At 38.8% G+C, this 27,565-nt stretch overlaps 1 protein-coding gene and 1 long non-coding RNA gene across 11 annotated transcripts in view; one reads left to right on the top strand and one right to left on the bottom strand.

The window, feature by feature from the left end:
• Nucleotides 1–27,565, top strand: part of CCDC83 (coiled-coil domain containing 83) — a 68,120-nt gene that overhangs the window by 35,589 nt on the left and 4,966 nt on the right. For all 10 annotated transcript variants that reach the window (XM_023239363.2, XM_023239361.2, XM_023239362.2 and 7 more), the window contains 5 exons: nucleotides 3,649–3,811; nucleotides 7,722–7,889; nucleotides 15,600–15,691; nucleotides 18,797–18,865; nucleotides 24,308–24,429. In XM_023239363.2, the coding sequence (XP_023095131.1) occupies nucleotides 3,649–3,811; nucleotides 7,722–7,889; nucleotides 15,600–15,691; nucleotides 18,797–18,865; nucleotides 24,308–24,429 (614 nt within the window). The remainder of the gene's footprint in view (nucleotides 1–3,648; nucleotides 3,812–7,721; nucleotides 7,890–15,599; nucleotides 15,692–18,796; nucleotides 18,866–24,307; nucleotides 24,430–27,565) is intronic.
• Nucleotides 959–27,249, bottom strand: LOC109491938. Its single transcript, XR_006586255.1, has 4 exons — nucleotides 24,973–27,249; nucleotides 20,488–20,637; nucleotides 13,861–13,951; nucleotides 959–1,122 (listed from the first exon to the last, which is right to left on the bottom strand). It is a non-coding gene; the product is annotated as an uncharacterized LOC109491938 (long non-coding RNA).

Below are 27,565 nucleotides of genomic sequence, written 5' to 3'. Positions count from 1 at the left end.
TGTTCTACCCTTTGCTCACCACTGCTTCTTTTAAATCTTGGAAAACCCAGTCTTGCTCGTTATTGTACCTTTCTTCAGGCTGTTTCATCCTCCAGAATGCTCTTCTCTTGGCCAGCTCCTTTTTGTTCCCCCAAACTCAGCTGGAATGCTCCATACAAATGTATCTCCATTATTAAATTGAAAGCTCTTTAGGGAGCAGCAATCAAATCTTACTTACCTTTGTTTCTCCGGAAGGGCCCAGCATGAGTCGGTGTTCGATAAATATTTGTTGAGTTGATTCACACTAACACCAGTGAAGGAAACATTTTTGAGGTCACAGATATTTACTTGCTAAATTAAATATGACTCATTAACAAGACCTACTTTTCCTCTTCCATTAGGTCAAACTCAGAAATCCTTCCTCCCTCCCCATCATGTCCTCCTTTTTGTGAATTTTGTTTGGACTGTCACTTCATTGATTATCTTTCTTTCTCTCTGTTTGTATGCTCCACTCATGTCATTAGACATTTCATAGTTCACTGTGTCCACTTCCTTACCTCCATTTCATCCTTTCACTCGTGCTATTCCACCACACCTGCTAGGACAGAAGTTACTGATGACCAATTAGTCGGGTCCAATGGCCTCTTTTTAGTCTTTAATTTATTTCTCGTGCCTTCATCATCAGCCCTGTCATCTTGAAACTCTCTCTTCCTTTGGCTGCCAGCACATCCTTTAATATTCCCCCATATTCTCCAACCATTTCTTGTTTTTCATTCATTGCTCTTTTCCCGGAACCATCCCTTAATTAGGTATTTTCCAGGGTTCTGATCTCCACTCTTCTCTTTAAATCTAAAGGCCTTACTTAACACTATGGCTTCAAATGCCATCTGTCTGGTGATAATTCTCATATGTATATGTGGCAAATTTTCTTAATACTTATCCACTAAAAACAACTAAAATGAGCATATGTAAAAACTGGTGAAATCCAAATTAAATTCTCTAATTTACTTAATACCATTGTACAAATGTCAACTTCTCCATTTTCAGGTGCTGTGGTTATATAAGATGTCATCATTGGGGAAAGCAGGGTGTAGTAAGGCGAAGCTCTGTGTACTATTCTGGCAACTTCTTGTTCCTGCAAATCTTAAAAAGTTAAAAAGTCAGAGCCCATGAGATGGCCTTATAACAAAACAAAATCAGTTCTTTCTTTGTAGTTTATTTATTTAATCTCCTTTATTCTATTTTTATGGTGTGATAATGGTTTGCTTTGTAGGATAAATGTCTTTTTTTAAACACGTTGGTGAATATAGCTAACTAAATTGTATTTCATATATCACTCAAAATAATTTTTCAGATATAGTGAATTTTGTAACATGTTATCAGACACATGTCCCATCCACTTGTAATTCACTATGGGATTTGGGAAGTTTAATACAGATGCTATTAAATTTATATATAATGCCAAATATGATTTAGTCATGTTTATGTAATTTTTGAATACAGCTTTAGGACATATGATACTATTTTAATTTATAAATGAAAATATCATATGTTTTAAAAGGATAGTCATTGTGTTAAAAATTTGATCTAAGAGGACTGGATTCACCTTGACAAGTATTGTGCTAAGTATGGAAAGTAAAAGGAAAATTTGTTGATTCATTACACACTATTCTTTTATGAATTATATGTAGTGGTTTTTAAATGATCACTGTCTTTGGGTATTTTTTGCCTATTTTTCAGCTGGAATTGATTTTGAGGCAATTATTGCCTTACTATAATTACCTAACATAAATAAAATCAGATAAAGATTTATTTAGTATTCGGACTATACTTGATAAAGGAATTTGCCATTTCTACAAAAATAAGTGGAAAAGTCCATATTTAGAAAAAGTATTAGGAGTGCAATAGTTTGGCAAGGGATATTTCCATTGCTATTATTCAAGTTTCTACAAATATTTCATTTTCAGATAACTCATGTCGAGCCAAAGTAATTCAATTTATTTATAAGAAAAGCAAAACATGAATCAATTTCATTTAAGAAAATGGAGTTATTTGAGAACTGATTAAAGAGCAATAAATTGTTTATCAGTTGCTAATATTGATTGATCTTCATTTTTTAAATTAAACTTTTTTGAAATAATTAGCATGCAGTTATAAAAAAATAAGACAGAGAGATCCTGTATACCCATACCTGGTTTCCTATAACATATTACAGAACTATAGTACAATATCACAAGTAGGATATTAACATTAACAATATTGACATTGATACAGTCAAGGCATAGGACATTTCCACTAACACAGGTGTCTCTCATATTATCCTAATATAGCTACTCACTCATTCCCAATTCTGCCCCTTCATTAGCTCCTGGCAACCATTAACCTGTTCTCCATATTTATAATTTTGTTATTTTAAGAATGTTATATAAATGGAATCCTATAGTAAGTAATCTTTGGAGATTGGCTCTTTTCATTCAGCAGAATTCTCTGGAGATTCAGTTTGCTGCATGTACAATTAGTTGGTTCCTTTTATTCATTTTTATTTCATGATAAAAATATATCACAATTTATTCAACCATTTACCTTTTGAAAGACATGTGAGTTGTTTCCAGTATTTGGCTATGATAAATACAGTTTTGTAAGCATTGTATTAATGTGAATATAAGCTTTCATTTCTCTGAGATAAATGCCTAAGAGCCTAGTTGCTGAGTTGTATAATAGGCAAATGTTTAGTTTTATAAGAAATTAGCATCCTTTTTAGAAGAGTAGCTGTACCATTTTACAAAGGAGTCAACTTTCAAGAGGAAGAGAGAAAAGAGGGATGGGGGGGAATAGGAGAGCAGAGAAGGAGAGAGTTTGAGAGAGGAGGGGGAGAGCAGATTTATAAAAAGTTTTTAAAGCTGAGATCTGACAGCATGTAAGGCTCTGGTCCAGATGTGGCATCCTGCCTTGACTGGTCATAAGAAAAAATTAAAATCCTCTTTATGCTTAGGCTAGTTGCAGTTAAATTATTACCTTTGCAACCAAAGCGTCCTTTTTCTGAGACTGTTGTCCCCATGAAGCTGGAAATCTGACCATGGACACCTCACCTTACATCTTTTAACCTCAAAATGGAGACCAAAAAACATGTTTCCATCAGTTTCAGTGAAAGTATTTCCAGGGAAGGACTCTGAGCATATGCTTGCTTGAGACAACATGCTCAACCTGGACAAATCCAGTGGCCAGGAGAAGGTGCCACTGTATTTTGTGTATAGTGTTCACTGATGTACTCCTAGTGTCTAGAAGACCTCCTGGCACATGGTAGATGCTCCATAAATACTGACTAAATGAATGACAATCGCTGGAGAAGAATGGTATTAGTGGGAGATTGAAGAAATTGGCCTCCAAGGTCTAACTTTAATGTTCACTGATCCTATAATAGAGTGATAGACTAGGAAATTAATAACACAATTTTTTAAAATGTAACTTTCTATCCAATAGTTACTATGTTGATGGGTTTAATTTTATTTTGAGTCTTCCATATTCCATAAGCTTTTAGAGATATTGTATAAACTTACTTCATTAAATGTTTTTTTCTCATTTTGCAAGCCTCAGTGTGACTCTGTTTTGAGGCAAATCAATGTAAATACTTGAGCAGATGCTGTTACCTACTGTTGATTGTCATGACAGAACAGACGCTTGAAGGATGAACAGACTTGGCACATACGGAACCTACTGAAGGAGCTGAGTGAAGAGAAGTTGGAGGAATTACCAGTTGTAACAAGAGAAGATGTTGAAGAAGCAATGAAGGAAAAATGGAAGTTTGAAAGAGACCAGGAAGAAAACTTAAAAGGTGACTTAGGAACTTGGAAAATTATAAAGCTGCATCAAATTATTTCTTGAATGTGTTAATGCTTTTGTCTCCTAATATGTTCAAAATGCCATGAACATGTTTCAGATGAGATCATTAACACCACAAGCACACACACGTGTGGGTAAATGGACAGGTGAGGGAAATAACAAGTGGGCAGAGCTACTGAAGCCAAGTGAGGAGGAGGAGGAAGGGCACTGATCAAAAATAAAGACAGAAGAAAACCACCTGGGTCTTGACACTAGATAACATCCTGTTAGCTACCACCCTGAAGTCCTCACAGTGGGGATTTGTTCTTTCTTGGGGAAATTCTCTTGTTTGGCAGTTTCTTTGACTTCAACTTCAGTTCAGACTTGGGAACAAGGTGAATATTACCATAAAGCTTCCCCCCACACCAGTATTGCTAAAGGAGCAAACACTCCCATTTAGGTGAAGAGAGGGATTAGAGTTGACCAGGGGGAAGGTTGGCGGACATGGATAGAAATGATGCTAGGTGTAGAAGATGAAAGACCCAGGATTTCCCAGGAGGCCCAGGACCCTCTTGTCATGGGCTTAGGAAATACCGTGGTCCTGTGGGGAAGTCATACATAGGTTTGACACATGCATTAAAAAGAGATTTTCAGGGCATCTGCGTGGCTCAGTGGGTGGAGCAATTGACTCTTGATTTCAGCTCAGGTTGTGATCTCACAGTCATGAGACTGAACCCTGAGTCAGGCTCCACACCAAGCATGGCACCTGCTTAGAATTCTCTCCTCTGCTCCTCCCCAACTTGTGTACTCACACTCTCTCAAAAAAAAAAAAAAATGTTTTTCATTCCTCTATCCTCAACTTGCTGCTAAGATTTCCAGAACCACTTTTGCCAGGACCTCTATAAGTATCATCTTAGCTAGGAAGCTGGAAAACTTGGGAAAAGACATTGAGTGTTCTCAGGAAGCAGTACTAGAAGCTGGGAGGCAAAACAAGGACTTGCTTCCCTGAATGTGTCCCAAGTATTTCAGAGAGCCCACTTACCCAAGCACTTGACAAAGAGCAAGCACACCATCTGTAATTATTTTTGGTTTTGAATGAAATAGTTAACACAAAAAAACGGCCATCAGAAAACTTCATTTTTAGGGGTCTCCACAACTGTTCCCATAAGCCTGTTCTGACCCATCTTCTTATGGGCAATGATGATGTCATGAGGTGGTAGATACTGTATTTCTCAGGGCTCCTTTCCAGGAGAGTTCTGCTTATGCTTGGAAGGAGTACTTTAATAAGTCCCTTGAGGTGGGAGTGAGACCACAAAGGATACTCAAATGCGCTCATGAAACTGCCTTCTCAGGGAAATGAGCCCAGCTAGCAGAGGTGTGCCTGTTTATGGTTTGGGCTGAGTGATGGAACGTGTGTGTCATACGAGACTGGTGCCGAGCTGGGTGACCAGGCACAGAGGAGGAGTGCTGGGCATGGGAGGTGATCCAAGAAAGAAAAGAGCCCACAGGTGCCAAAGGAGAGAGAGGAAAGTGAGAGGGCAGGTGGCTCTGAAAAGGCTTTCTGATACAGTTCTGTCAGGTACCAGGTAGTCGCTTACAGGCAAGCCAGTTTGGGGTGGCAGAATCTCAGACCCAGCCAGACCTACAGAGTTAGAATCTGCATTGTGACAGACCATAGAGGATCCCTATGCATAGGAAGGTTTGAGAAGGACTGAGGTAACCCCTTTTTTTTTTCCAACTTAGGACTCTTTAGTTTCAAGGATAAAAATTTAACCCAAACTATAGCCTAAGCTTAAGGAGAATGTTAATTTATTCATAAAATCAAACAGAAAAGGCAGATTGCTACTGACCTGGACCCACCAGAGCCTCACATGCTGTTCGAGTTCAGTTTGTTTGTTTTTTTAAATCTATCTCCTCTGCTTTTCCCTCTTTCTTCCCCCATTGTCCTTCTCCTCTACCTCTTATCCTTCTCTCTCTGTCTTCCCCCTGAAAGATGGCTCCTTTAACTGAGGCTATTGTCCCCAGGAGGCTGGAACTCTGACAATAGACACTTCTCACCTTACATCCTTTTAACCTCAAAATGGAGACAAAAGAGACATGTTTTCCACCAGTTTCAGTAGAAGGACTCTGAGCATGTGCCTTGCTTGAGACACATGCTCACCCCTGGACAAATCCTTATGTCCAAGAGAAGGGACCACTGTAATTGGCCTACTGATTTGACAAGGGGTAGGAGAAGGGAAGGGAGATAGGTTCTGGGAAAGTATAACAATAGCCGCTACATCCACCTCTTTTCCAGAATCTTCAGTAACATTAACCAGCCTTCCCCTCAAAGGCTGAATGTGGCCCAGGGCTGAGATAGCAGCAATCTTTTTTTTTTTTTTTCAATATATGAAGTTTATTGTCAGATTGGTTTCCATACAACACCCAGTGCTCATCCCCAAGGTGCCCTCCTCAATACCCATCACCCACCCTCCCCTCCCTCCCACCCCCCATCAACCCTCAGTTTGTTCTCAGTTTTTAAGAGTCTCTTATGCTTTGGCTCTCTTCCACTCTAACCTCTTTTTTTTTTCCTTCCCCTCCCCGATGGGTTTCGGTTAAGTTTCTCAGGATCCACATAAGAGTGAACACATATGGTATCTGTCTTTCTCTGTATGGCTTTATTTCACTTAGCATAACACTCTCCAGTTCCATCCATGGTGCTACAAAAGGCCATATTTCATTCTTTCTCATTGCCACATAGTACTCCATTGTGTATATAAACCACAATTTCTTTATCCATTCATCAGTTGATGGACATTTAGGCTCTTTCCATAATTTGGCTATTGTTGAGAGTGCTGGAGATAGCAGCAATCTAACCAAATTAGAGGACAGATCATTGGATAGGTTATAACAGTATTAATTGTTTAATGGCAACAAGTGCCATTTATTAAGGGATTTAAAAATATCTTATTTACATATTTGGAAAAAGACATGTCTGGAGTCCTTTGGCCCTCTGTACTGAAGAACATCCCTCTGGCCTGAATGGAGTGTCTCAGTCATTCCATAAACATTTATTGAGCACCAACTAATTGCCAGACTCTGTGCCAAGTGCTGGATTTACACACATGAATAAGATGTGGTCTTGCCTTCAGGGAGCTCTCAAACCAGATGGTGTGTGGCATTGAGACAAATAGCCATTGACTTCACTGTACCTTGTTCTTTGCATGCTTCCATTTCCAAAATATTTAGAAGCATGAGATCCCGCCTAAAGATTGAGTAACATATCACGTTTAGCAAGTGCATCAAGGTGAACTAAAAGTTTATACAGTTGAGATAGCTCAATTGCACATACTATCCTAGTGAATTTATCTTTCACTCTGAAGGCCTTAGTAAGTGGGGGCAGGAGAAGACATGGTATCATTTGGTATGATATGGTATCATTTCACACAAGGGAAGCCCAAACAATGAACTTTAGATAATGGAATCAGCCAACTTACTTACAAAAATGGTTGCCAAGGACAGCACAAGGATACAAGTTGAGGTCACTTTGCCCAGAGGCATAATGGTCAGAAAAATCACAATTTATTAATAAAAAGTATATGCAACATACTCTTGTACAAAAAAGGACTCTTATCAAGCTATCATGGGAATAATTTAAGCTTATGGGTTCCTAGGCATATAGGTTGTCTATTATAGCTGTCAGTCACAGCCTAAAACCACACATCTACTTTATAATTGGAAGTTTAATTTTACTTAGATTATGAATTATGAGGGATAAGCAACAGTTCGAATAGTTTAGATTTCCTTTAATTGGAGTTAAAAGCTTGTATTTATGAATTAACAGCATTGTAGTATCAGACCTTAACTTCATAAAATCTGATTGCAACATATAATGGTTGCAAGAACAAAAGAAATGACATGATATCTTTATTTTCTTTCAACAGATATGCACATGCAAATAAATAATGCTGAGAAACTATTTCTTGAGAAACTCAGTGAGAAGGAATACTGGGAAGAGTACAAGAACGCAGGGAGTGAACAACATGCTAAACTCATTATCTCCTTACAAAATGACATCAATACAGTTAAAGAGAATACAGAGAAAATGTCAGGTCAGTTGAGACAAAGCTAGTTTAAATTCAGTAGAAAATCTTCAGAGAGCAGCCCTGTGGTAGAAGGAAAAAAATGCACACTCCCTGAATCATTCTTTACTCTCTGCTATCAGCACAAGTAGCTATAAACCTAAGGCTGAAGATGGAAAGAGAAGGTGGAGAAACTCTCCCAGGACTGCCAGTGAAACTGAGAAGGATGGAGGGGTGGGTGCCGGGGCAGTGGAGAATCCCTGAGACCAGATGTCTTAGAGAAAGAAGCTTCGTTCAGTGGATGGTGTCTGTATGCTCCCACACGTAGGTCTGGGGCAATTCTATCGGGGTGGAGGCAGGGGGGTCCTGGGACAGGGTTACATTAGAAAAGAAATTTACCTGAGACAAGCTTAAAACAGCTTAACCAAGCTATAAAACCAGAATCATTGTAGAGAAATGCCCAAGTAAATGCTAGGTTATGGTCAGAAAGAACTGAAGAACAATCATGAGATGGGAAATGGGAAGAACAAAAATGAGAAGGTATGGAGAAGGATGGCATCAGGCGAGATGAAACTTACCAGGACTAAATCTGGGAACCATGAGGCTACATGTCTGTCCCTGTGGCTAGCATAGTGGCTTAAAAAAACAAAAACAAAAAATCAGAGGCCCAGAGACAGAAAAGTCATGGGATAGAATAAATGGAGTAACCTGATGACCCAAAAGACCACCGTGGCTGGATGACAATTCTGAACCCAGCTGGTGATGGTGCCCTATGTTGGGGAGGTGTTCCTGTGGCATAATTTCCATCCCCACCTCTGGGGCCCTCTTGGGATGTTCCACATCTAGACCAATTTTTCTGTAAAGTTCTCAGCTCAGGGCTTCTGCACCACAATGGTAGTGTAAATTTGGCCCAAATCAGACTGGACTTGGAGTTCTAATATTTCAAAAGGTTCTCCTCCTCAGAAGAAAAGTAGAACATAAAAGGGACACCTTCCTACCCCTGTACATCCCCCAGTCACTCAGATACTCTCTGTAGATAAAACCACAATTACCAATTTCTCATATAGCCTCCATCAGAAATATTTTATATCAAAATATACAAAGCATGCTACAAATACAATATATGAACATTCTTATAGATCAGTACATATTAGGATGTCTTCATTCTTCCAGTGGCTACTTTGTTTTGTTCTGTTACAATTTTTTTTTTTTTTACCAGTCCCCTACTCACAAGCATTTAGGCTATTTCCTGTATTTTACTATTACAAATAATGCTGCAAAGAATATTCTTATATTTATATAATTTCATTTTTGGGTATCTCTAGGGAGGAATGGCTGGCCCAAAGAGCCCGTTTATTGATTTATTTTTTATTTTGATAGGGATGGCTCTCTGTAGATCTTGTACCAAGTTTATTTCCCCCATATGGATGAAAATGCCTATGTTCCCACATCTTCAACAGCAGGGATGTTAGCTAACTTTTTTTGTTCTTTGTCAGTCTTAAAAGTAGAAAATGGTATCTTCTTGTGGTTTTAATTTCCACTTCTCTTATTGTAAGTGATAGTGAGTATCTTTCATAAAGTCAGGATATGTATTGAATTTCCTTTTCTGTGAATCATCTGTTTGTATCCCTTGCCCATTTTTCTACTGTGTGATGGGGCTCTTTACCTTTTAAGGAAATTAGCTCTTTAACTGTGATATAAAGTACAAACATCTTCCTTATTTGTCACTAGTTTTCTGTTTGTGGGGTATATTATGAAGACATTTTGTAGTTTTGGAGTGCCCAAGTTCGGTTTTTATTTTAAGATATCTGAGATTATAAATAGTCTAATATTTCTTCTATTAGCCATATTTATGGCTTCATTTTAATATTTAAATCTTTGGGTTTTTTGTGTGTGTCTATGAGGTGGGAAACCAACTTTATGTTTTGCCAGATGTTTTTCCAATTGTCCTAACATCACTTCTCAGATAACTCATTTTAACCTTACTGATTTGAAATGCTGATTTTATCATACTTTAATTTCCCATGTGTATTTGGGTCTCTCTTTATCTTTCTATTCTGTTCCATTGATCTATGTATTTGTGTACCAGTATCATACTTTTAAAATAGTTATTGTTCTGACATGTTTAAAATTTTTTAAGTTTTTTCCCCAACATTTCTTTATTTTATATTTTTAAATTAGGAAGAGTCATTTTCTCAGATAAACTTATTATGTTGATCAGAAATTTGGATGATTTCTTTCGGTTGAAAATTGTCATGCTGTTGAATCCAACTTTGGGATGATAGTAATGACATTTATACATTGAATAACTTCCTGGTTGAACCTTGGTCTGTAGCCAACTTTAGGTGTCATGGGAAGTAGTTGTTGTGGGCTTGTTTTACTTGTCATTGAATTTAGGCATTTCTCCCAACCCCGCAGTTAGCAGCAGCAACTCTGCCTGGGGGCTATTAAAATATTGGGGCCACTAACTGGACAATGAATATGAGCAGAACACTTGCATCTATTTTTCCAGAGCCTTACTATTATAGTGCCCTTTTTCTCCCCCACTGCCTCTCTTCTTCCATGATTTTTCTGGAATTTTTCTCCCACAACCATGATCATGGACTTTGTGTTAGTTAGACTGGGTTTACTAGCAAGGAACAGGTATTTTAGGGATGGGGCGGGGGGAGTTACTGAAGGAGGATATTAAAATAAAATTCTTTAGTCTCAGTTAAACTGGGGTGGCAATATAACAGACACCACATCAGAGTAAACTGAGATACCACTATGCAAATGAGGCAGAAAACTGGTTTCATACCTTCAACCACTGAATTCCAGTCTATAAAAGGAGTTGGATAGGTCAAACAAAGATTGTTGGAAATTAGGGGACAGTGTTTAGAAAGAGATCTTGGTGTGCTTTACGTCCTACATTGCCCCCAAAGGGGCAGGTGAAGGGTAATTCCTCCTTCATCTCAAATCAAGACGGAGGGTCTTCAAGGGAATTCCTCTGATTATTCAGTATGTGTCTCCTGAAGTTTGGGAGACATGGGGGTCTAGTTTATGACCCACCCCTGAGAAATCTAAGGAATAAGGGACTAACTAATCATTCTGACAGCAGAGCAAATATGAGGAGGCTGCTGTCCTGAGCTAGGGCTGTGTCTTAGTCCATTCAGGCTGCTGTAACAAAGTGCATTGAATGTGTGTCTTATAAACAACAGAAATGTATTTCTCACAGTCCTGGAGGCTGGAAAGTTCAAGACCAAGGTGCCAGCAAATTTGGTGTCTGGAGAAAATCCACTGCCTGGTCCATAGGCAGCCATCTTTGGTGGAAGGGGCAAGAGAGCTCTCTGGAGTCTCTTTTGTAAGGGCACTAATCCCACTCACGAGGGTTCCACCCTCTTGACCTAATGACTTCCCAAAGACCCCATCTCCAAATGCCATCACACTGAGGGTTAGGTTTCAACATATGAATTTGGGGGTACACAAATATTCAGTCTGCAAGAGGCTACACTTTCAAGAATTTGTTATGGCAAAGCATGAAAGAGTTTTTCTTGTGAATATGCTGTGAGGGAGGGCTAGTATGCTGTCCAGTTAGATCTTGGTGATGATGTTCCAACAGAGGAATTAGAGGCCAGCAATGTAAGGGAGGGAGGAATATATTGAGAGCCAGAGGCCAAAGGAAAAGTTGTTAGCCAGCCAGTAAGGACAGTACATCCCCCGCATCAAGGGAACTCAGGTGAAATAACTAGCAATGGGGAAGGTGGTCCTCTGAAGAACCTATAAGAACACCTCCATGAAAAAGACATCAACCTTAAGCATCAGCTAGGACCAGAAAGTGCAACATTAACTTGAGACAGTGTCTGTCAAGTGAGAGCTTTCTTGTCCCTTTCCATGCTTCCCTTCATCCCTAAGGGAAGAGGAAGCTCAAATCAGAGGATATAGTTGTGCATCTAAGCTGGAAGGAAATAGCCAGAGTTTTGAATAAAATTTAAAGTTTTGTTTATTACAAAAGACTGGATATATTAATTACCAATTGAGAACCTCTTATCATTACAAAGGAAGCAGAAAAATCAGAAATTTGCCACATATATTGTTGAGAGAATTACTAGCTTCACAGTATGAATTTTAAAGGGAAGAGAAAAAACTGAGGTTGCTTGATGTCCCATGGTCATGTTTGTTGAATATAACACTTATAATGAGGAATACAAAGTTTGAAGATGGAAACAGAAGCCTATCAGATAAGTGGTGACTATAGGGATGGCTCCTCTCTACATTTATCTCTCACGGACTGTCTCCTTCAGATGTTCCTCTGCTTTGCTTTGCTCTGTCCTGTCCCCATTCTCTTCTTGCTTCCCAAAGACCTTGCAGTCTTCTCCATCTCCTTCCCTATAGCCTAAGACCCCTGAGATTCTGAAGAGATGGAGTGATCACCTACCTAATCAGAGATGAGCAAAGACCTTTGTCCATGCCTCCTCGTGGGTAATGAGTCAGCGCTAGCACAAACCATTCTGTGGTCAGCTATCCAACACTGCCTTATTCAGTATGTCCCTGAGCTCTAGAAGGAAGCAGGAGGAAGCACCTAGAGCTTCTTCCCTGAACTTTAGCTGGGAAATGTTGGGATAGTGGGTATAGGAAACATGGTCACTAATGTATCCAGGACAAGGCTCTGACTCTCAATAAAAGGATGAAGCCCAGCAATACAGAAAGCGTGGGGTTATTAAGAGTCATTAGATATCAGAGCCACAGAGCATTTTTACTTTTGCCCTTCACCAGACATACAGGACAGGAATCTCTAAAATTTCTTTGTACGCTAATAGTGAGTTAAAAGATTTGGGTTCAAATACATTTACAAAAACGTAGCATTACTTCTTTGAACATTAATTTCTTCATCTGTAAAATGGGAGTCCCCTGGTGATGTTCAAGAGAGCGTACAAGAGAGGCCACCACCACAGGAGGGGGGGTGGTCAGTAGGGTGAAGTTGTGTGACACCGACACATGTGAAAAGTGGACAACAGACCCCCAGAGAGCTGTGGAGGAGCAAACCAACTCAGAGCAGATACAACAGAGAAGGTAGAACAATGCAAAGCCAGCTTCAGCCAGGGGGGGGCTTTGAGATCAGCTCTGAGAAGTGGCCACAGAGACAGGAATCTGAGCAGTCCAGAGTTTAAAGGCACAAAGCCTTGGTCGCCCATGCTCAAACTTTTATGAGGAGACATTTATATACTCATAGCTTCTTTGGCTGTATTCGCAAATATGTGGTTAGTACCTATTTCTCAAAACATCTTGTGAATCACAAAAGAGAGCAATGAGACTTTTACATGCTCCCTTGTGCTTGTTACTCTGCTTTTAAGAAGATAAAAGTCCACTGAATTCTATATGGAACTTGGAACAGAGCTGGATATTTTTGTTGCTGTTTAAGTGTTAATATGGCAATAGAAAGAGGTATAACTTCAGTCAGAGCATATCTGATCATCTGTTTTTTTATGATTTATAGCAAAGAATTAATATTTAATGTTATCAAGCTCCCAGTTTTACGGTTTCTTTCAGATGCTAAGAATGAAAAATCCACTATAACTAAACTCCTGATCCATAGCAACTTTTAGATTGCTTGTTGTGTTTTGTTGGGTAGAAATTTCAAATAAATATCCAGCCTTAGTCTAGTGGACTAGGTACTGAATTGAAAACAATTTCTATCAGAGATGAGATTGGAATGATTAAAATATTCAAGTGATTACCCCGGATGAGTAAGAAAAATACAGGCTATATAGATGAGTACATGTGCGTTGGAATAACAAAGAGTTTCATTTTCTTATTCTCCAGATGTCAAGTTAGACTAGTCCCCAAAACGCAACTCTTGTGTTTAACTGCTGCCTCAGTCAGACACTCCTGTTCCAATTCTGTTAGAGGCAGAAACTGACCTGCCCCCTCTCTGGCCACTGGGCAACCTTGGAGAGCTCCCCCTTCTTGCCCTCCCCTTCCCACCACAGTCACAACTGAAGGCCATCATTTGCTGCTGCCCTACCTGGTGGTGAAGCCTCAGATCACTGCCCACCAAAGACTTGCACATTTAATTTTCTTCAACATATTCTTCATTATCTGTTGTGTCCCAGAGACTGCAGGAGAAGAAAGGTATGGAAGAGGAATTTTTACTCTGGTCCCCTTTCCAGAATCTCAGCTCCAACCTACTAAAAGACCAGATCTGCAGATCTCCTTCCCTGTAGCCTAAGACCCCTGAGAGTTCTGCTTTGACGGACTTGCTCTGGGGAGAAAATGTTCCCTTTGACACAGTGTCCTAAATGGCAGTTAGGTTCCACAGCACCACTCCTACAAAAGTATTGTTTAGTTACAGAATAAGTTAAATGGGTTTCTGTGGACCAGTACAGAAATCTAGCAAATACTTATCCTTCAGATGTTATAAATAAAATACAACTAATAGCAACTTATAACATAGATGCTATCATCAGGTACAACTAACTTTGATTATTCTCAGATTTGTGTAGTGTGGTTCCCTCCTGTTGCACATTGCTGACTACCTCACCTCATTCAGTCTTTACCTCCTCAAAACTTTCTCTGAAATGGAGAATTTTAGTTCTGCTTCATCACACATATCACCACCCAAAATATTATTTATTTGGTTGGTTACTTACGGTCAGGCTTCCGTACTGGAATGTACCTGTCATAAGGGCAGGTGATTTGTTTCTTATTCAGCAGTGTTCCCAGCGCCTTAAGTAGTGTCCTGCACATCAGAACACATTGCTGCTGGTTTGTTGAATAGAAGATTAACAAACTGGACTCATTATGCACCTTTCTTCCTCTCCACTCTCTACAGAGACCTTAATGTCACTACTTCACTTTCCTTAAACAGAAGTGTTGATATGATCGCTAAGCATCTTTCAAGGCCTAAGATTTTATGATCCTTTGCTCTCTCCTTTCTGACTATGACACAAGAACCTTTGGAAAGAATAAAGAATCCTGCATTTCTTCATATCTCTCCTCCTTTCTTGCTCTGAGCCCAACTTAGAACCAGGGGCTGACTTCCACAGCCCCTCCACACCTCTCCCCTCTTCTGGCTCTGTCTTTCCTGCCCACGGAGACACATGCCTAGAATACTGGAAATTTAGTTAGATGAAGTCAGAAGTACAGGATGTTTCTTGTGCAGATAATCAGATCTTCTTTATGTTTCCATTGTGCAGTCAGAAGTGTGTGATATGAAAGGTAGATGGCTGCACACATACTAAAGTATTGGGAATTCTCCCTTTGGAGAGACAATTCTTTGAAAATACAAATATTCTTGGAAGAGATATCATCTTAAACCAATTCACATTAAGGTGTTAGTAAATTATTGGAGCATTTCTTCTAATTGAAGGTACTAGATGCTTCAGTAAAAATGTACCCTGAAAATTCAGGGGGGAAAAATATGTAGAAAGGAGGGGGGAAGATCATGGAAGATAACATTTATGAACACCATAGTTTTACCTAGGATTAGTCTTTTTTAAATTTTTTTAATATTTATTCATTTTTTGAGAGAGAGAGAATGAGAGAGTCAGAGCACAGTGGGGGAGGGTCAGACAGAAAGGGAGACGCAGAATCTGAAGCAGGCCACAGGCTCTGAGCTGTCAGCACAGAGCCTGACATGGGGCTCTAACTCACGGACAGCAAGGTCATGACCTGAGCCAAAGTTGGACACTTAACCAACAGAGCCACCCAAGCACCCCTTTCCTAGGATTAATCTTGTTGAGACTTCTAATTTTCTTTTTAAAGAACACTATAAAGTCACTCTGGAAGATGCTAGAAAGAGAATAATCAGAGAAACTTTGTTGCAACTGGATCAAAAGAAGGAATGGGCCACGCAGGTATATTTCAATTTTCTTAAAAACAAAAGTTCTTCCCCTATTTTTTTCCCATGGTATATGACAATGATTAAGATCTTGAGTACTAAAGTTAGTTCAGTTTAAATCACAGCAGTACCACTTACTGGGATTGTAAACTAAATTTGTTACTTGACTTTTCTGGGCTTCAGTTTCCTAATTTATATATATATATATATATATATATATATATATATAAAGATTGGCAATGATATTTACCTTTAAAGAATAGTATGAGGATTAAATGAGATTTTTTTTAAATTTTAGAGTGGGGGGAAGGCGGGGGGTGGGGAGGAATCTTTTTTTATATATATTTGTTCATTTTTTGAGAGAAAGCATGTCCATGCACGTGAGTGAGTGAGTGAGTGAGGGAGGGAGGGGTTGGGGAGGGGACAGAGAATCTGAAGTGGACTCTGCACTGATAGCCGGGAGCCCCATGTGGATCATGATCTGAGCCAAGTTGGATGCTTAACTGACTGAGCCACCCAGGCACTGAGAGAGAGAGAGAGAGAGAGAGAGAGAGAGAGAGAAAGAGAGAGAATCTAAAGCAGGCTCCATGCTTAGTGTAGAGCCAGGCATGGAGCCTGGCACAGCACTCGATTCTACTATCCTGGGATCATTGACCTGAGCCAAAATCAAGTCAGATGCTCACCTAACTGAGCCACCCAGATTGAGCCACCCGGGGGCCCCTAAATGAGATGATTTAAGTAGCATAGTGACTCATAAAAAATAAAAAAATAAAAAAGAGCTCAGTAAATTGTTACTCAGTTATTTTTAAGTAATAATAATGACTACAACAAATTATCAAATAAAAGTTTTGGATGTGTTATAGAATGAAATATGATTTGTCTAAAAAGTACTTTCATATATATCCAAACCTAAGAAAGTACTCCACATTGCTAGAGGTTTAAAGATTTGGGACATAAAAAAATGTTTGAGATATGGTTTCCAATATTATATGTTTTCTAATCCTTTTGTTTTTCACAAAATATCTGAATCTTTTCTTTTCACTGTTCTTCCCCTGTCCCCAGACTACCTTCTCAGTTAGTGAGGTCCCCACTGGGATTGTCTCTTCATCAAGAATATCTCTTCTTCAGAATCATAAGCACTGGTCTTCTCTAAAGTTCCTCATTGAATTTCAGTTGCTTTGGTTTGTTGCTTACGTGTCAGTTTAGTTGTTCTTTCAGTTACCATCCCATTGCATGATTTTTACAGATTTATGCAAATATAGAGGATTATGGAGAACTTGCCAATAGTTTACTGCCCATAAAATTCAGCCCCTTTGTGACAGAATATGACTTAATGGTGAAATCAACATTAAAATGATCTGAACATAGTTAAGATGATTAAAAATGCATCTGTAAATCAAATATCTTTCAAATATACATATTCAATATATAATGAAGACTGTTCCAGATACTGTTCTGAGCCTTTTATATTTATGTCTCTCAATAATCCTATACGGCAGGGACTTGCTAATGAGAAGGCTGAAGCACAGAGAAATTTTGTGACTTTCCCAGAGCAAGTGGCAGAATCGAGAGATTCAATTTAAGGTGTCTTCTTCAGATCACTGCTCTTAATCGTTACACTATACATTTTCTCTTCTCTACATAATTCACACACATGAATGAAATTTCCCCATTTTTATCTGGCTGTTTTAGCATACATTTAACTTCTGATAATCCACTGTTGTACAACCTCGGCTGCAATGTTGGAGTCACCTGAGAAATTGGTTAACTCAGTCAGTGCCTGGGTCCTGTGCACAGAGATGCTCATGTAATTGACCTACAATGTTGCATTGGCTTCTGGGTTTTTCAAACTGTCCAGGAGATTCTAGCGTATGGCCAAAGTTGAAAACCTCTGCTCCATTTTTGGTAAATGAAGCCATTAGCCATCTAACTTCAGTTATGAGCTATGTCCTGCTTTTGTTCAAATGAAATTCTGTGTTCCAGGAAACCTTAGAATTATCAGTTGTAGCTGAAGTATAAAAGTTCCTAGTTCCTGGGGAATACAGGTCCACTCTTAGTTTAGTTAGTGTGATTTAAATAAAAAAATTATTGCAAATCTTCCAACACTAAAGACTTAGATAAATTTATTCTTAACATAGTTTTAAATTATTCCTGTGAATGCTTATGATCTATAGGAGTTTTCCTAATTTCTCTTCTTTAGGTTGTGCCCTTCAGTCACTGAATATAGAATTTATAACATGGTATCCATATAAAAGTACCTCACAGATAAATACAATCTTTCATCCACTATAAAGTTTGAGTGAAACTATAAATATACAAGTAATTGAAAATGAATTTACATTTTGTGAACCTACTGACAAAGTAATACTTTTCCTGTTTTCTTCATCTAAAATAACTTTCTCAGGAGACTGTCTAGCTACAGCCTGCTACCCTGAAACTATTTGCTATTAAGTTTGTAAATATATATATTGTTATTACTGACATACAGAAATATCTCAAATTAAAAAGGTAGTAATAGAATCTATTCATGCTTTTTGCTATATGTTGGATTACGACTGTGACCATAAACTTGAAGAATAATTGATCACTGCAGTTCAGCCACCTTAATTATGGAGCAGATCACTTCTTTTTTTTTAACATTTATTTTTGAGAGAGAGAGAGAGAGAGAGACAGTGCGAATGGGGGAGAGGCAGAGAGGGAGACACGGAATCCGAAGCAGGTTCCAGGCTCTGAGCTGTCAGCACAGAGCCGGATGCAGGGCTTGAACCCACAAACCTCAAGATCATGACCTGAGCCAAAGCCGGATGCCCAGCTGACTGAGCCACCTAGGCATCCCATAGGAGCAGATTACTTAATGATTGATTTCACCATGGCAATCAGGTTCATTCACAATAGAAGCCAAATTGAATGGATAACTGCTATCGAGTTCTCTAAATCACCTGTATTAGGCAGTGCAAATCAGCAAAAATAATACAATAGGAGAATAAAGAACAACTGAAGCAAAAGTTCTTAGGTATGTTTCCAAAGTAATTGCAAAACATAAGTTAAAATGAATGATCAGCTAAGTTGATGTTGAACCACCATGTTACAATTCTTCCTTAATACAGAAACTTTCTTTTAGAATGCCATAAGGTTCATTGACAAAGGCAGCTACCGAGAGATCCGGGAGAATGACTGGCTAAAAAGAGAGGTGAGTGGAATTTTAAAAGCAATTTCTTCTTTCTCGTTTTTTTGAACTGAAAATGACTTTCATTTATGAGCTAAAGGCATGGGAAAAACACAGATTTGTGGCTAGCTGAGGTAAAATAAAATTCAATCTTATTATAATCTTATTATAATCTTATTATAAGCTGTTACTCAATGAGTACCATCAACAATTTCATTAATAATCAGAAGTCATTTTTTGACATCATAATTAATGCAATATACTCAAATGTTTGAAGTTTCTCATGCCCTAAATTGATCTGGTGTTTCTCAAGACGCTACTTCCTTCTGGGTAGTGGGAGGAAGGCTAAAGGATCATTCTAACCTCATTCTCTGCTGTTTTTAATTGCCCCTTTGGGATGACGTGGTCTCCTTTACATAAAGGTTCATTTGTTTGAATTTCCTTACTTCCCCCTGCACTTCTGGAAGATGGACCCTGTTGTATAAGAAGGTGGGGTTACATGCCCTCTTGTGGGGCGTATTATTAAAGAGGGTTCAGATCTATGGGATTTCCTTTGGACCTTTGCTCTCTCTGCCTTTCATCTGTAGAGGACTTGCATCTGCCTCCTCCCTGCACTAGTGACTTCTGAATGGACTGCTCTAGCCTTTTGGACATTGTGTTGCAGCCAACACCAAACCCACAATTACAGCCATTTGCCAATGATCAAGATGCCCCTTCCCACTGCAATCTCTATATCCTATCCTAGCTTGGTCCTTAGACTGTCTTCTGGAAAGCATGCAGAAACCAGTGGACCCAGCATGCTGCCTTAGACTCAACTATCTACTTGTCTCCCTATACCAGTGCTACAATATTGCTCTTGCTGAATGTGATCATGTGAGGACTTACAGACCTTCTTTGTTATGGGGCACTGTCCTGTTTTCCTTACATTGTACATACTAGTCCCTCTGCCTTATCTCCTTACCTTCTCACCCTCCTCTGCCTGGAAAACTCTGACTCTTTCTTTAGACACAGACCTTGATGACTAATTTCTTTCTGAATCATTTTGCATTTCCCCCAGAAAGTCTTGAGTACTTTTTCCTCAGTGCTCTCTTGTTTCATTGTAACTCTTGCTAAAATATGTTGAAATTGTCTGTTTATGCATCTATCTCCTCATTGCACAGAGCAGGCTGTGCCTTTTCAACTACATGTCCATGAAAACTAATACATAATCTATGTTCACTAAATAGTTATTGAATGAAAATGTCTATGAGTATAGATATACTCATTGGGGCAATGAATCAAGTACATGGCTTAGATCTTGGGTGAAGATGTGAGAGCATGTTATTGGATATAACAGGTAGATAATCTTTGGTCTAGATGTTACAAGGGTGCTACAGAAAATGTGCAAAACTCACTACTTTGAAATTGCCTTTACATTCAAACAAGGAGTCACCCAAACTGTGCTTAGATACCATCTATGAAAGAAAACTCAGTATCTTTTGAAAGAATTCACTTCAACTACACACAGCTCTTGTTGGCAAGTTATATGTATGTCATTCTCAAATCACTAACGTGATTTCTTCAGCATTATACCTTAGCTCTATACCTATATTTTTATTTGCCTACCAAATATTTCCACATGGATGTCCCAAAGGTACTCAACATACCTAAAGCAGAACTCATTAAATTTCTCCTTAAATTTTCACTTCTTGCATTTCCTTTTTCACCATCTGCTCAGACACTTGAAGTAAAACTGTCACTGTCACCTTCTTTTCTTTTTTCCCTGCCTCCTATTTGGCTGAACAGTATTGGTGAGTCTAGGAAACAAGGAATTTAAAAATTAATGTGCTTTCTATAATATTGACAATTATCTTTAAGTTGCCTTCATAAAGTCATGGTCAATAGGAGTCCATACTACTTCCAAAATGAATCAAGAGGAATTCCCAGTTTTGAAAAATGAATATTGATTTTAAAAAACTCACAGTGAAGGGCTTAATCAGCTCAGGGTCGGACTCTTGACCTCAGCTCAGGTCTTGATCTCAGGGTCATGAGATCAAGCCCTGTTTTGGGGTCCATGCTGGGTGTGAAGCCTACTTAAAAAAACAATAATAATAACAATAATAATAATATAATAACAAAATAAGTTAAATTAAAAAATTGAAAAACTCAAGGTGAGCTTAACAGTTAAAGAGTATTAGGGAAGAGTTTAGTTTTGATACTTTTATTGAATACAATAGTATAATCCTAATTATAATAATTTCACAATTCAAACCTTAAATCCTATAAGATGTCATAGATATTAGGTTCAGAGAAAATGATGGCAAACATTTATATTTGACTGATAAGAAAGGCTTTTTTGGTGTTTTGAGCCTTCCTACTAAAGCCACAAATTACATTTTGTTTTGTTTTCTTCTCAGAATTCAGTAGAAATAAAAGACACAAAAAATGTCAAATCTAATTAAATCATGAACAAAAGAGCTTAGTAATAAAGGACAAATCATTTTAAGGAAATTTAGTAGATTTAATTTCCCCTTATTTCAATAAATATTTATTTTAGCATTATTAAATTTACTCCCAAAATTAATTAAAACCATCTCTGGTTATAAGTATTATCATAAGAATTGAAAATTGCCTGGAAATGGAATAATGTATGTCAATTAATTTCTTTGAGGAAGGTTTAGAATGAGTAACAAGGGGTATTTAATAATGGAACTACTGAAAATATTTCTCCATTTAACCATCTTTCAACAATAACCAAACAGTTAGATCTGTGGGAAGGATATGAAATGTCCCCTGCATGACTTCCATTATCTGGTTTTATTTAGTATGCATATTAAGGAAATGAAGAAAAACTGAAATTTACAAATGACTTAGACTAACTCAACAAATAGAAAGCAAATAAAACTAGGCAAAGAAAGGGATTCAAAGAGGTTAGTAATCAGAGTTTCAAGGGTGAGGAGGCATAAAGCTAACTGGGACCTTGCAGGGGAAAATTTCAAGAACAGGCATTTAATTCAGGATCCTAGGTCTCTGACTTATAATAGTTTTAACTAAATTCTTTCTCAATTTCTTGGATATTTGAGGATGGGGAAGATGAGGAAGGAAAAGCAGTCTTCTACTTCTTCATTTTCAGTTTCATACCCTAGAAATCTAAAGGTACTTTTCATCTCCCTAACATTTCGAAAGGCTGGAAAGGAGACATTAATTGCTGAGAACCTTAGTTAGTAGTCCAAAGGGGTACGTGATGCCACAAGACATCCTTAGCTTGAGAGGTCGGACCCCAAGGGGCCCTCATTCCAAGCTTTGGAAGAAGACCAAAAACTGTGTGTGCTGCCTCCCAAGCATGCCAAGTCCTTGGGTCAAACATTTCCAAATGTTCTATCAATTCCTTCTGTTTACAACCTCTAAATATAATTTCTTTCTCATCCTTTGACATTTGAAAATTATTAACTTTTCTTTAAGGCATTCAAGCCTGTAATTGAACTGTTTATCTCCCAACACATGAGATCCTAAAGCCCCAGCCCCTTGCTTTCTAATTTAGTATTATGGACTCAAACGGTTTTGCTAAATTGTTTAAGGCAGGTAAAAAATATATGCTTTTCTTTTGAACTCCAAGCCACCAGCAATATTTGAGCTTTTTTTTTTTAAGATTTTATCTTTAAGTAATCTCCACACCCAACGTGGGGCTTGAACTCACGAGATCAAGAGTTGCAAGCCTTACCAACTGAGCCAGCCAGGCGCCCCTATTTGAGCCTTTTCTATGGTACCAGTGTTGTTTTATGTTACAAATATTTGTGTATTTGTTCACTGCATTGTAAACTTCTTTGAAGGAAGGAGCTATGCCTTATTCACTTTTGTGTCCCTCTGTCTCGCACAGAATCTTGCCCATAGTAGGAATTCAATCATGTAATACATGACTTATGTGATAGAGATAGGATTGTGGTAATATACGGAATGCTTCCCAAATCAAAAATACAATGAATATATTTAATTACAAATCAAAAATGTTAGCTATCTAAGTATTCTTGGCAACTCCTAACAAGAAATACTGAATCTAAACCCCTGAACCTTTTTTGTTTCATCATATTCTTCTGAAATACTTTTTCCAGTTTATTTTCTATTATTCTTACCAGTCTATTGCTTTCTCTTTTGTACTGTTGCTTCTAATTTTGCTATCATCCTGACCTCTTTCTGTGAGCATCTCTCAGGGCAGCACCTGTATAGCTCATACTATATGAGGCAGGGAAAAAGGTGAGTTGGGAGTTCTGTCTAGTAACATTCTGTGTATTTTTCCCACTATCAAGCCTTCTTTAGACAAAAGTTATCAAAATACACTTCTTAAAGACTGATGGGGATTCTGTCAATAGAAGCAGCATGTTCATATTTAAGTTAGCCACATTTCTTTACTAAACGTCAAACCTGCTATGTCTGTCAATGACCTTCCATCACCTGCAAAATAAAAACTAGTGCTTTATTATGCTAAGTGAAATAAGTCAGTCAGAGAAAGACAGATATCATATGTTTTCACTCATATGTGGAACTTGAGAAACTTAACAGAAGACCATGGGGGAAGGGAAGGGGAAAAAATAGTTACAAACAGAGAGGGAGGAAGGCAAACCATAAGAGACTCTTAAATACAGAGAACAAACTGAGGGTTGATGCAGGGGGTGCAGGGGAGAGGGGAAATGGGTGATAGGGATTGAGGAGGGCACTTGTTGGGATGAGCACTGGGTATTGTATGTAAGCAATGAATCACAGGAATCTACCCCCCAAATCAAGAGTACACTGTATACACTGTATGTTAGCCAACTTGACAATAAATTATATTAAAAAAAAAAAAAGAAAAACTAGACCTGTTAGCATTATTTGGCTCTTCCCTAATTGTCCAATTTCTCTCCTACTTCTCCCCGCTTCCACTTTGTAGCTATCTACACCAAAATGATTGTGCCTAACATGTGGTTCCTTCTGCCTAGAAGGTACCCTCTTTTGTTGCCTAGAGAATCCGTACTTGGCCTTCAAGATCCAGATTAGATGTCATCTCCTCTATTAATTCCCCTTTATCCCCTACACTAGACATAGGGTGAACCTCCCCCCGTACCTGGACAGCTTCCGTTATGGTTTGATCACACTGCTTTCTGTTTTTATCACCATCTTCCCCCACTTACATGGATAAGTTAATTAGTCTTATTTTTGTTTATCTATACCTCCAGCTCATAGATAAGTCCAGTGATGTTTTTGAAGGGTAGGAAAGGACAACTCCTACCATTCACTAATAACTGCCTTGCCAAAAAAGTACTGCATATAATCTAGAAAAGAGACCCACCTATTCCTTCTTAGAGAGTAAGGACAAAACAAACCCAGTAATCAATAATACAGGATAGATCTTCCCCTTAGGCAAATGGATTTTTAAGAGTTGAATTTCTTATAGAAGACTAGATAGAAGTAAGTCAACAAGTACCAACATTCATTCTCTTCTTCTGAAAACAGATTGCAAATCACAGGAGGGAAATTGAAGAATTGGAAAATACTATTCATAAACTGGAAGAAGAAAACTTGGTGCTTATTGATCAACTATTCAACTGTAGACTTGTGGATCTCAAAATACCCAGGTGAAAGTCATTAGCATATCTAGAAAGTAGTTTGTCAATATTTGTATCTGTAAAAAAGTTGTTATTTTTATTTATTTTTTAATGTTTATTTTATTTTTGAGAGAGAGACAGAGTGCAAGCAGGGGAGGGGCAGAGAGAGAGAGAGGGAGACACAGAACCTGAAGCAGGCTCCAGGCTCTGAGCTGTCAGCATAGAGCCTGCTGTGGGTCTCGAACCCATGAACCATGAGATCATGAGCTGAGCCAAAGCCATACATTTAACCAACTGAACCACCCAGGCACCCCCAAAAGTTATTATTTTTAAAAGATGATTTAATATTTGATACTCCAGCAAGATGACAATTGTTGAGAAGAAAAGAACTCACAAAACAGCCATGATGAAGGTGTAATATTATAATCGACCATTGGTACAGAAACTGTGGCTTGCTTTTTCTAGCAATGCACTGTAGTCATAATAGCAAACACTTAACATGAATATCACAACTGCTGACCTTCAAAAGCCTCCACGTCAGCAGGGAAGAGAGGCATAAAAATCAAAGCATACCTGTGAAGCAGAAGAAGTATGAGGTGTGGAGTTAGCACAACGAGGAAGTGATCAACTTTGTGGTAACTTCCTGGAGGTCTTCTGGGCTTCTAGTTACCTTGTGGACTGTACAATTGTTTCCTTTAGTAGTTAGTGGAAGAGTCAAACTATCTTGTAGGCAGAGAAAATATTCCTGCACAAGAGAAACCAAATGTGTATTTTAGGTTCTTTTTCTTGCCTGACAAAAGAATTCTTAATACGCCAGCCTTGAGGAAAACTAGGGCCCTGGAATATGGATTAAAACTCAAAGTGGTGATTATAATTTGGGCAGGTAGTCAGAAACAAGAAATAATCTAAATAGTAGCATGAGAAGGGAAAGAATCACACAAATGTAGGGTGTATATGTGTTCGATGGGAAACAAATGTCTAGGTCTAGGAATTAAAGCAGAGAAATTCAACATGGTGGAAGGACCATGAAAAAATTTCTACCCAAATGGTTCCTGTGGCTTGTGTGGCATGGAAAAATACCATTTGTGACATAATCAGGTATTTTTTGTTTGCAAACTTCCTGATGTGTGGATACAGGTAAGTTGTGGAGGGTTTTGTTTGCTGGGCTAAGTGATGGGCATCAGGATACAAGATTGGAGAAACTGGGAGATAGGGCAGTTGCGCTGCAGGCTGAAAGCTGGGCGGGGCAGGGTAGAAAAAAGGGGCCCTCTGCTCCCTTCCACAATGTCCGTGTGATGCCCTGCAGAGGTAGACACCAATGCAGATGAGGCAGTCAGGCCGAATGAATTGGCTGTTTCTTGGACGCTTGAATTCCCAGTCTCTTGAGCTGATGCTCTTGAGGGGTCCTCTGGAGAAGGGCCTCACTGTTACCCATAATAGGCACACCCACTTGCCAGCTGTCTTCTGTCTGATCAGGTCTCCAGCTCCACTCTCCTGTCCCGCCTGCTGCTGCTGCCTTCTTAGCAGTCAGGTCTAATCTCCGCAGCCAGTGCTGGCTCTGTGGCTTAACAAGCACTGCTGTACCTGCCATCCACTGTCGTCTTTCCCTTAGGAAGGAGCTACCCTGCAAACAGATGACTCCACTTGCTGCTTTGATCAGCTCAGTCTGGCATATCTGATTTGGTGCTGCCATGGATGTGAATTACTAGTTACAACAAAGAGGAATTCCTTCACTGGCCAGAGAGAACTTGGCAGTGACAGGCAGGGAGAGGAGAAACTTTTAATGGAGATTCTCATTAAGTTGTTTGCTGTGTCCTATGCAATTTAACCCTATCCAGTTTAACCCCTAACCCCACAAAAATCTTCAGTAGAACTGGCAACGTTCATCAGTGCCTTGTGGGTTGATTTTCTTCAGTGAGAGACATGAGTGTTTTGTCTTGCCTTAGAGTTGGGAGAGATGAATTCAAAATCTGACCAAGCAAAAAGAAACAGCATGGGCGACATTTATAAGAACTGGGTTAGGTACCCTGGTATATGCTTCCAAGGATGGTTTTCCTTCATAACCAGCATTTATCACACTCACGATTACTTATTTAATGTCTGCTTCCTTGCTAGGTTGTAAATTGTCTGAGGCAAGTGTTTAGGACATTTTAGAAAGATCTGCATAAAGGAACAGAAATGTGTAAACCCTTCATTGCTGTTACACTACTTTTCCAGAAGGGTAACTCCAAGCATATTCAGCAGCTTTTACTGTAACCCATTTTCAAGTCAAAGAAATATAACACATATTGCATATTTTATGGCAGCTTCCATTTTCACCTATTTGTTGAGAACTCAGTCCTATATAATACTAGAAGGGGGTGAGAAGTAGACACAAACTGTGCCCAGAGGACATAGAAAAAGTTGTTTTCCTATTTGGCTGAAAAATGGGGTATTCTAGCTAATAGAGTTACTACCTTTCCCATCCAATGCTCCCCAGACATTTTCCTTTCACAACTCACAAAGAACATCACAGTATTTAACACATGAGAGGAGGTAAATGTCCACCAGAGGTGACTTCCCAGGGACTCCAGTGCCACAGAACTAGACTAAGTGGACCAATACCTATATAATAGCATTCTTTAAATATTTTCTATATCATCAAGTGTTGCCCTATGATGGTATAAAAATGACAATAAATTAATGATTGAGACAGAATCCAGATTTATGAAGTTTATGACATTTAGTAAGATCATAATTATTGAAAAGGGTAAAACCACTTGGGCACCTGGGTGGCTCTGTCGGTTAAGCGACTGACTTCTGCTCAGGTCATGATCTCATGGTTAGTGAGTTCGGGCCCTGCATCAGGCTATCCGCATCCCCCCCTTCCCGTCCCCCATTCACACACTCTCACGTGTGTGCTGTCTCTAAAAAATAAGTAAACATTTTTTTTTAGGGGCACCTGGGTGGCTCAGTCGGTTGAACGTCAGACTTCAGCCTAGGTCATGATCTCGCCATTCCCGAGTTTGAGCCCTGCATAGTACTCTGTGCTGACAGGCTGGAGTATGTTTCAGATTCTTTCCCCCTCTTTCTCTCTCTGCCCCTCCCCAACTTGTGCTCTGTCTCTATCTCTCAAAAATAAATAAACATTAAAAATAAGTAAACATTTTTTTTAAAAAAGAAGTTT

Source organism: Felis catus, chromosome D1 (genome assembly GCF_018350175.1).
Source record: "Felis catus isolate Fca126 chromosome D1, F.catus_Fca126_mat1.0, whole genome shotgun sequence".
NCBI lineage: Eukaryota > Metazoa > Chordata > Mammalia > Carnivora > Felidae > Felis > Felis catus.
Note: the sequence above shows the minus strand (reverse complement) of the source record. Positions and strands in the feature narration are given on the sequence as shown.